At 39.3% G+C, this 10,536-nt stretch overlaps 1 protein-coding gene across 7 annotated transcripts; it reads right to left on the reverse strand.

The window, feature by feature from the left end:
* Window positions 1-1,667: 1,667 nt before the first annotated feature.
* LOC113290760 lies at window positions 1,668-6,539 on the reverse strand. Of its 7 annotated transcripts, none has more exons than XM_026540358.1 (10): window positions 6,307-6,539; window positions 5,554-5,932; window positions 5,418-5,465; window positions 5,257-5,337; window positions 5,108-5,161; window positions 4,906-5,022; window positions 4,665-4,793; window positions 2,441-4,227; window positions 2,298-2,344; window positions 1,668-2,142 (listed from the first exon to the last, which is right to left on the reverse strand). In XM_026540358.1, the coding sequence occupies exons 2-8, from the start codon at window positions 5,889-5,891 to the stop codon at window positions 3,933-3,935; spliced, it is 1,062 nt and encodes a 353-aa protein (XP_026396143.1). In that variant the 5' UTR covers window positions 5,892-5,932; window positions 6,307-6,539; the 3' UTR covers window positions 1,668-2,142; window positions 2,298-2,344; window positions 2,441-3,932. The 7 variants fall into 7 exon arrangements, with proteins under 7 accessions (XP_026396143.1, XP_026396135.1, XP_026396132.1 ...); XM_026540350.1 differs by having other exon boundaries at window positions 2,298-2,349; XM_026540347.1 differs by having other exon boundaries at window positions 1,668-2,155; window positions 2,298-2,349.
* Between the last annotated feature and the right edge of the window lie 3,997 nt (window positions 6,540-10,536).

Genomic DNA, 10,536 nt, shown 5'->3' on the forward strand with positions numbered 1-10,536 from the left:
GTTTGAGCTGAGAAGCAGTGAACTCCATATGGTATAAGCCATCTCTAACAGGACCAGTGAGAAGCACCTTGTGGGAACTCAAATCCTTCACATAAAATTTATCATGATGAAATTCAAAGAAGCAATTATTCTCTTTTGTAAACTGATGCACAAAAATTATATTCCTAGTAATTGAGGGAACATGTAGCACATTTGAGAGAGTAAATTTGCAATCAGCATTAATAAGAGAAGAACCAATGAGAGTAATGTTCAAACCTGAGCCATTGCCAACTCTGACATGATCATGTCCTTGATATTCAGAATGAAGATTTATATTGGATAAATCAGAGGTAATGTGGTGAGTTGCTCCTGAGTCAGGTACCCATCCTGAACTAGTAGAAGTAGAGGCATCATTGTAGACATCAAATGCTTCAGGTTCAGGGCACCAGAAGTCATCATAAGCATCTCCATGGAACTGAGAAGAAGTGTAGTGAGCTTGAGGCATATAATTATCACTTGGAGCATATATGTATCTGCATTCAGTTGTTGAGTGACCAGGTTTAATACAGATTTGACATTCAATATAGTAATTGTATCTGATTGGTGGTGTTGGTGGAAAGAAGTTGTTAGGTGCACCATTATATCTACCACCACCACGACCACCATTGCCAAATCTACCACCAGTACTACCTCGAAAACCTCCTCTAAAACCTCCACCAGATCGATTACCACGATAACCACCACCAGATCTATTTGATGCACCTCTCTGTGAGTAAGATGGAGATGAAGGATGATAGTGTAAAGGTCCTTGATAATGTTGATAATAAGCTGAAGGTGGATAATAGGGTGGATACTGTGAATCATATGAAGGTGTGGGAGAGGTAGGAGGCTGTTGTTGGGTTGAAATATTTACAGAGGCTGTGGTTAAATAAACTTTTGATTCAGAACAAACTCGAGCTTCTTCAGATAACAATAATCCCAGTAATTCAGCAGAGGTAATTAGGTTATCATTCTTCAATTGCTGAGTGGTAATTGAAGTTTTGAAAGCATTAAACTCAGTAGGTAACCCTTGAAGGATATGGAAAACTAGATCCTCATCAGAAATAGAACGATCAATTTGAACTAATTTATGAGAAATAGATCTAGCTCTGTCAAAGTAAGCTAACATTGATTCACTACTTTTGTTTAAATGAACTAAATCTGTTTTCAATTGCATTAACCTGGACTTTGTAGTTGCATTGTAATTATGCTCAAGGCGAATCCAAATCTCATGAGAATAGGTGCAATCAAGTACCTGAGAGTGAGTTTCTTCAACACACGCAATGAATAGCCATGAGAGAATAGCCTGATCTTGATTCACCTAGTAATTGTACATCAGATTGAAAACAAACTCATTATCAGGATCAGTATCAACAAAACCGTCTGTTGTTACAATCTTTTGTCCTGCAGGAGATGTTTTGCGATGATATTTGACAGGACAATAAAAGGAGCCATCGACAAATCGAAACAGATTGTAGCTACGAAGAAGTGGAACAATTTGTGATTTCCAGAGAGGATTACTTGTTGTAGTTAGTTTTGATGGTGGTTTGACAGTTAGAGGTATATGTTTGTTGATTTCCGCCATTGATGAATTTGAAGTTTTGAATTGAATTTGAAACTTAGGGTTTTGAAGAAGTATCTGATACCATATTGAGAGAAGTAAAGTCGTTGGACATTTCTCTCTATACAATTTTAATTGAATTGTTTTTCTTGTTACAGAAAGAGATCTGAGAATCTCTATTTAAAAGCTAGAAACGGCTAACCTACATAACCGGTCTCTAACGTACAGATTACTTGTACGTACCAGTTACACCACACGCTTATATCACGCACTTACAAGCTCATACAAAACATGAAACATTTGAAATACAAAGCTATGCTCCGACAGATCCACAGGATCACATCAACCTAATTCTACTCTGACCCTTTGATGGTCTCAACTCTCAACATAAAAGTCCTTTACCTATTCATGTTAGTGAGATGGTAATGTGGAAACAAATCAAGCATTCTCCATTAAAGTCTTCTAGTCACTTTGACCTTCAAGTAGTTTGCCCATTGTTGACAAGATCTTCTTCACTGCCGCTGTAGCTTCAAGTCTCTGTGTTCTTCAATCCTTAAGAGACTCTAGAAACACTTTCTAGACATATTAGGCAACAAAATAGAAGTTCAATCTTGTGCTTTCACATGATTCTTAATACTAAAATCGACAAACTAGAGAAAGTTACAAAGTAGTGCTCTAACAACCTCCCATTTATCGATTTACATGACAAATACCATACCTCCATTTTTGAGGTACATGATCTCTTCAGTCTCCTCTCTTTGTGATCTTCACTGCACATATATAATCAGTTAATTAACAGATGATAATATGTCTAGAAAGTGTTTCTAGACCACCATACAAACAGAAGAGCAAAGGGATTACCTTTATGCTGACTTGACCCCACAGTTACGTCGGTTGTGTCCAGGTTCCTTGCACTTTCCGCATCGTACTGTACCACCACGAACAAGTGACTGAGATTCTATGCTCTTACGCTTTGGACGACCCACTCTCTTCTGCCATGTTGGTGGCAAAATTGGAGAGTCGTTCGGCTCACAAGGCCAATCAATACAACTTTGAATAGCAGAAAGTGTCTTTGAATAAGTTTGACGGTATGTTTCAACTGTGTACCAATACGCACAATAATCATAGATGTTGTAATGCCGAGCTTGTATTGCCGCAATTGCATGGACACATGGCATTCCCATTAACTGATACTGACGACACGAACATGTGCGTCCATCTAAGTTCACTGAAAACTCTTGGTCTTGGATATACACTCGTGACTCATGCAGACTGAAGTGTGTTACATTATAGATGTTTGGTTCTAATTGAGAAGTCTCCAATAGTCTTGCATAGTGCTTTGTCAATCCATTGGAAATATCCGAAACATCCTGTTGACGCTTATACAAATAATCCGCAACCTTAGTACGTGTTCCGAGAACCAGTCCAGTGATAGGAAGGTCTAAGACGTCACCAATAATGGCTTTGAAGCTTTCAGTTAGTTTTGTTGTGTAAATGTCGTACCTGCACCCACCAAAATAGCTTGTTGTCCATAAGTTCTTATCCACTGCTTCCAACCAATATGAAGCTTGAGTATTCCCTCTTCTTAAATGCTCCAGGAAGTAGTCACACTCTTTTCTAGTGAATGCTGTCCCACATCGCCATACTAAATCCTCGAGAATCCTTTCATGGCACTTAGAGACAAAATTCTCTGTCAGCCGCTGAAGGCAGAATGAATGATGGGCTAATGATAGAAATTGCTTTATTGACGTGACAATAGAGTCTTTCATGTCTGTGATAATGGTTAGTTCTTTACGACTTGGACCCAAGACGAGGTTTTGTATGCATTGTGCAAAGAAACCTCAGCCGTCGTCATTCTCTTCCTCAACCACTGAAAATGCAATTGGCACAATTTCGTTCTCTCCGTCAACTCCACAAGCCATCAATAGCGCTCCACTGTAAAGTCCTGTTAGGATTGTACTGTCCATTATCATTACTGGCCTCAAGCAAATGTTAAAAGCTTCTATACATGGTCCAAACGCCCAAAAGAAACTTCTGAATGTTCCATCATTGTTGACAATCAGATTCGTTACTGTCCCATCTCCTTTCCTGGTAAATTCTCTCTCAAGACCTCTAAGATTATCAAAGGAGTCCTTGTAATTTCCATGAAGAGATTCTTTTGCTGATGTCATAGCCCTTTTTGACTTTGTACTTGAAATTTTGATACCAAACCGTTTTTCGATGTTTGTAACTATCTCTTTGGTGCTTAAATCTGGCTGAATCTTCAGCATCTCTTTTTCCTGAGCAGCAATCCAATCAACTGATGCTTTCTTGTGATCCAACTGCCCTTCTAGTGGTTTACATGTATGAGGTTTCAAATACCGAGTAATTCTAAATGATGCAAATCACCAATTTTATTTCCCCGAATGCACCATCCACAGCCTTTTGCTCCACATTTCCACTCTACTCTTTGCTGGTCGCTTTTACAGGCCCTCAAATCTCTCCTGGACCTTACTGCTATATCATGCAAAGCAAACTTTAATTTCTGCTTCGTCTCGAAGATTTGACCCACAAAAAACTCATTGTCTAGAGCGGAACTTGTCAGAATAGGAGCATTAAGATCTGCACTAGTGAACCTACGGCGTCCTACATCTGCTTTGGAAACTGATCTGGATGGTGAGAAATCATGTAAGTTGCATTTGTAAATAAAGAGGAACAGGAAAAAGTACTGTTGCTAAAATTTCTTATGTAAAAAGTTCTTCTGTAAAAAAGTTCTTAATCATGTACTTATGCGTAAGGGTAGTTAATTGCTATAGTAGCGTAAAGTAGCTTAAATATACAACTGATGGAGCATGCATGTCTAAATATCGAGTATGAGGTGATGTGAAGGGAAGGTTGGAGGACACATGTCATAAATGATATGTTTAATTTCTTTCATCAACTCAGCATCACAAAAAAGAAGTAGGAGTTCAAGTCCTTGTTGACACAATCTTTCAAGTTATAGTGTGTTTTTCATATCATGTTAATCCTGGGTATTTAATCTGATTCAGCGTAAGGTCAGCTTTATAATCTATGTCTAAGTTAACAGGATAAGGTTTTGAATTACCTATGCCTCACAGATGCTTGAGTGTTCGGGCGTGTTGGATTATCAGTTGGAGATTCCATTTCATCCTGCCCACCATCCCAAGAAGAGATCAACAATGGTTCATTGTGTTGTTCATCATCCAAGGAGGAACTGCAGCAGAGAATCATCAGTATAGTTATATTTTTGCAGAAATTTAGGCAAACGTGCACAGAAAACCACAAGAAAATAGAAAACTAAAACATAATTCAACTTGCGAGAGCACCTATCAGATGAACCGTCTATGACATTGTCGAAAGAATGGTGCGGTGATAACCTCGAACTATCTGCAACATCTGCTACCACGGTTTCCCTAGCAAGGCCAGATGGAGCTTGTTCTTGCCTGCTTTCAAGCATGAAAACGTTATTATATTTGAGGTTCTGCCAAACATGATTTCAAGGCTATCATTAGAAAAACAGCAATCTACCTCCTCATCGCACGTGTCTGTACTGTAGTACTGCTTCTCGTCTTAAGAAGGTTCCTGCGAAATGGAGGAAGATTAAGCTTTTCTTAATATGCATGTTAATGTGTGAGTTACAAAACAGAACTGGTGCACTTAAACATAAGTGCACTTACAAATTTGGCTGCTCTGGAACGACATGTGCTGAGGATGAGCCTTGAACCCGAACACGACTATCTTGGGAACCAGTAGATGTTCTATCCACCAACTATACTGTGTCAGCATTGAAAGTATAACAATGCATAAAAATTTATAGCTTAGCAATGAGCACAGTTACCTTTCAACCGTCCCTCTAGGGAAAGGTTCCTTGCTACCAGCAGAAGTTCTGTGCGACAACTAAATTGTTTCATCAATGTGATGAGGTTAAATCACACAACTAAGTATATATATAGTTCCAGAATGACCACACTTACCTCTCAATTATTTCCCTCGGGTTCGGTTCTTCGGCTGGTGCACATTCTTTTTGAACATAAAATGCATGTATCTCAGATCCCGACAGCAAATCACTAAGTGTGTCACATCCAGCAATGTCAACAAGCGCAGCAGAGGTGGAGCTAAGGAAAAGACGATAATTTATTGTAATGCGGATACTACTCCCGATACCACATTTTTCTCTGACACTCTCAAAGAACTCACTCACTGCTATATTCTCACCAACATCAAACATTTTAAATTTCCCACCCACATACTTCGGATTATGAGGGTTGTCATCGACAACCTTTCCATTATACCATATGGCGACGCGTGCCATTGACCCGATAGTAACCGTTTGTTGATTATTGTAATATCGAACTGCAGTGTCATAAAATTGATATCATTCTTTCCACAAGATACACAGAATGCATGTAATAATATCTAACAGAAACAGCCTAATAACTTCAATCAATGACATAAACAGAACACAGTCATTTCACTAGATAAGCAAAACCCCATGTACTAAATATCAAACAAGAACAGTCTAATAACTTGGATAACATAAATTCGCCTCATTTATAATCACTCCCCTAACACACCAAAAAAGAGAGAAAAAACAAATAAATGAAAATTTCATAAAAATGAAAACTTGATGTAACGAGGAAATCCAATGTCAAAATTTCTAAATTAAAGACTGATTACAACACATAAACATGGAGGAATTCAGTAAGTATAAATAGAAGAATGCATACCAGTAACTGTAAAAATTAGCTCATTAACTACTGAATCAGAAACCCTAGAAACCTTTTAAGTGTATCCATGGACTCCTCTCTTGATCTCTTTTGATATTGGTTTTGTTGTACTGAGTATAGAGAGATAATCAACTGCTGAGCTCCATTACAGAAGACAGGAGAAAAATGGTACTTTGGGGGAATTTCATTTAATTGGAACTTGGAAACATGACAGTGAACCTCAAGGGGGCCATTTCGTCAGCCGGGCTGGTTTTGGCTTTCTGTAATCTGTGGGGTTGCCAATATACTAAAAATTTTCATGACTGGCCAGTGAGGTGCGAGGATGGTTGCATACACCTCACTTGTCAGACTGAGTCTTGTGGAGCTGCCCAAGCTCTTCCCAAGAGCAAAAATCGTAGTTGAAAGTGCTTCTTCCAGCAAGACTTTTCTATGTGTGGGAATCCCAGCGAGAAGATTCCGGATACGGCTAACCATTAGCCGTTCTGGAAAAGTGAAAAACGGGTAATGACATACCGTTTTAAGCAACAAAAAAAAACGGATTATGATTAACCGTTCCTTGTCCTTTCTATAATAGTTTCACAACATCCAAATCATAGATCACAACCCAAAGATCTCTTCCAATCACAAACCCAATAACCAACAGAGAATCCAAATCGCTGAAATTTTCTTTTAATCTAAATATTTCACAATCAACCATCTCTTCTCTTTGCTTGAATTCCTCCTGAAGAAAATGAGGAATTCGTTGATGCTTCTGTTAAATATTTAGATTACAAGGTGGGTTTACTGATGATGATGCTGTTAAATATTCGTTGATCGGCTTTTTCCTAAATGTTTTCTCACGATTCTTAACCCATTTGGTAAATTACCCAACCCATGTTTCATCGCTTTGTGGATAATGGTAAAACCAAAAATTCCTAACGAAAAATAAGAATCAGGAGGTGAACTTTTAATCTATTAAATCCCTAGAAATAAACGAACATAAGTAGCAATAACAGAATAATAGTGAAACTATTGAGAATAGGACCTGAATGATATTAGCGACAATGCCTGAGATTAGGATCATAACACCTAAAGGAAGAACCACAGCTGCTGCTGCGATTGCCATAGCTGAGTTCAATCTGCGAAACTAATCTATCGGGTCTTGTTTGTTGACCGGTCAAGATGAATAAACAAACAATGATTAACCGTTTTTCGAAAATTGTTGATGGTTATCCGGTTTTTATGATGAAAACGGATAGCCATTAGCCGTCCCTGGATTTCTCTGGGAAAAACCGCAAGAGCTAGGCCCTTCCCAGCATTTGGGAAGAGGCTGGGCATCTCCATAAGACCCGGTCTTATATCAAATGTTGGGATATATTCCGATGTTGACTGGTACACATGTTACACTGTTGAATGAATCACATTTTTTTTTTGAAGCTTGATGAATCACATATGAAGTGAGATTGCCATGGGGAATCTTTAAAACATTAATTAGATTTCCTTTCGCGTGTGTTTTGAGGTAAAAACTGATTCTGCTGAAAATGAAAAATTGGGTGTGCGGAAAAACGAATCTAAACCCTAAACAAATGTACTGAACATGAGTACTTTAGATTCGAGAGATCGATCGGTATAATTCTAGTCTAAACCAAGAAATGGTTGTTCTAGCCTTGCTTCGGTCATAAAATGAAGGAGAAGGGTTGATCTTAGGGAGGGAAGCAGAGAAGGTGTTGAGATCAGAATGATGAATTCTATGAGGTGTGGTTGTTTTATGACTTGTATCAGAATATATAACTTGCTTGCGGAATGTAAGTTACAAGTTCTTGGTGTTTTCTGGATACTCGCGTTAATCATAACTTATCCTTTTGAAATAGATTGAAAATCTATTCATACAAGTCATAGTCGAACACACACTGGTCTCATAGTAAATGAAAGTAGTTGAGTAATGGAGAAGTTGGGATCGTGTAAAATGGTGAAATCCATGTCCGTATTACAAAGGGAAAACTGGTTGGTTTTACACCCACTACCTCTATACTGCCACTAATTGTCCGCCTTTCCTGACACTTTCTCATAATAGGCGTGTTGCACATCGCACGCGGTAAACCGCCAGACCAATACCCTGATGAACATCCCCCAGTTTGTGACATGTTTGATGTCTCGAGTATTTTTGTAGAAAAATATGCAGCAGGTTGCTGGATGGGTCTTGCTTGCAAGACCTAATTATTTCGACCAATCACGTGCAAGCTAGGCGGCAGGCAGTCATATGTGATAAGTCAAGTTGTGAAACTTGTCGCAAAAAATAGCACATAATGCTTCTAGGTCAAATAATTAAGTTATTTGTGAAATCGATATTTATAAAACATCGTTTGTAATCGACGCATATAAAGCATCGCTTTTAAGCAAGCATCTCAAAATAATCGATGCTTATAAAGCATCGTTGTATATACTCCGTCTTGGTTAGTCGCGGAACTCAATGTCTTAAAAAGAGCATGACCGACCATCTTTGGGAAGCTGTCAGGGGCTATCCATGTACGTCAAAAATGAGGTGGTCGATGGATGGTAGCCATTTTGACATCATATTGGTCGTCTTAAATTAGATCAAGACCGGTGAAATTGGCTAGCCAAATTGAGTGGTTGAGATGATTTGCGGCAGTTATTGATTGTCGTTGAATTGGATTTTATAAGACCTTTGTAGGCCGCGTGACTAGCCCACTTTGACCAATGATTTGGAGCGCGACGCATAGGCTAAAAGTGATGGGGTTGGTCGTGGCTAAAGTCGGGCCGCCGGCGAACATGGTGTGTAGGGAAAAGTAACCTACAAACTAACCTGCAAGTATACAGGGAAGTTGAAGCAAGTAATAGTAAATAGGGGTTTGTCCACAGGGACTTGGAGGATTTGCTACAGTTCTCTTTGGGGAGTTTCTAAAGTTATCTGAGTTCAAGGGAGGGTACTAAGGCTTTTGATTTCACTACCTGACCCTAGGCTAAGGAAATTGTGATGCAATGTATGTCTTGTTTTTTTCATGAAAGGTTACAAAGAAGGATAGAGAAACTAACCTAGCTAAATGACCCCTAGCATCAGCTGTCTTTCAACAGCACAACTGATCACAAGTATTTAGCTCAACTAGCTAACTGAGCTTGATGCAATCTCTCTAATGGATTAAATTCTCACACACTGACCTAGCTGCACTCCTAGCATCAGCTGTCTTCTAACAGCACAGCTGATCACAAGTGAGTAACTCAAATGGCATTTCATTAATCCTAAGGCAGTTAAAGCATTTCAAGACAATACATATACATTTACTATCCTAGCATATGATCAAGAGCTTCCTCTAAGCCCTAGCAAATGAAACTAACACATAATAAAACTGAAATTAAGACAAAACAACATATGAATTGAAGTTCAAACAAAACAGGGCAAACATATGAGGAACTGGCTAGCCCAGTCCTCTTGGTGGTGCACTGGCTAGTCCAGGCATGTCCACAGTTACAACCCCTAATACCCTTTTATAGTTACAACCAAATAAATCACAAATCCCCCAAATCAGTAAAATTAGGGTTGTTGAACATCACCTAAATTGATGCAATTTCTTCCAATTGATGTCGACCCATACCTTGTAATCTCTTCCTGCTCCATTCCCACGCGCCAATTGCTTCTCTAGACTCGCCTAATCGATTGATTTTTCTTCTAGGGTTTCAGAGAAAGGTGAGAAGAAAAATCAATCAAATAGGGGGCTAGAAAGAGGGGGGTGATGATGGTAGTGATGGGTTTAGGTCTAGGGTTGGTTTGGTGATGATGGTGTTCGTTGTGGTGATTGAGGCAGTGGAGTTGGTGGAGTTGGTGGTGAAGGTGATGGTGGTTCTCTGTGACGGGGTGGAGGAGAAGATGGGTTCGATGGAGAAAGGGGAAGGGTGCGTTTGGTTTGGTGGGATATAGGGTTAGGTGTTATAGTGTGTGTCGGGATCAACAAGGTTTGATGTATCGCAAAGCAAAACTGTGGGATGATAACTTCTGAAACGGATCTAACGGAGAAATTGAGACAGATCATGAGCGACCGTTGGATGCAAAAATACAACGAAACTGACGGCTCAAGATGGAGTTAGGTGCTGTAGTGTAAGGCGGAGATATCAAACTTCGATGCACAGCAAGGGAGCGACCGTCGGATGCTTCTGAGAACTGATCTGACGGCTGAAGACGCAAGCGGGTATGGATTTGGGTTTTAGGCTTTTGGGTATAGAATGGGTTTGGGAAAT

This window comes from Papaver somniferum, chromosome 1, assembly GCF_003573695.1.
Source record: "Papaver somniferum cultivar HN1 chromosome 1, ASM357369v1, whole genome shotgun sequence".
Taxonomy (NCBI): domain Eukaryota; kingdom Viridiplantae; phylum Streptophyta; class Magnoliopsida; order Ranunculales; family Papaveraceae; genus Papaver; species Papaver somniferum.

Bases quoted from the DNA above. Each gene is read 5' to 3' on its own strand.
- LOC113290760 (XM_026540358.1), bottom strand. From the start codon at position 5,891: ATGGCACGCGTCGCCATATGGTATAATGGAAAGGTTGTCGATGACAAC. The intron at 5,466-5,553 runs GTAAGTGTGGTC...GTTGTCGCACAG, and splicing joins CCGAGGGAAATAATTGAGAG to AACTTCTGCTGGTAGCAAGG. The intron at 5,162-5,256 runs GTAAGTGCACTT...TCCATTTCGCAG, and splicing joins GTTCCAGAGCAGCCAAATTT to GAACCTTCTTAAGACGAGAA.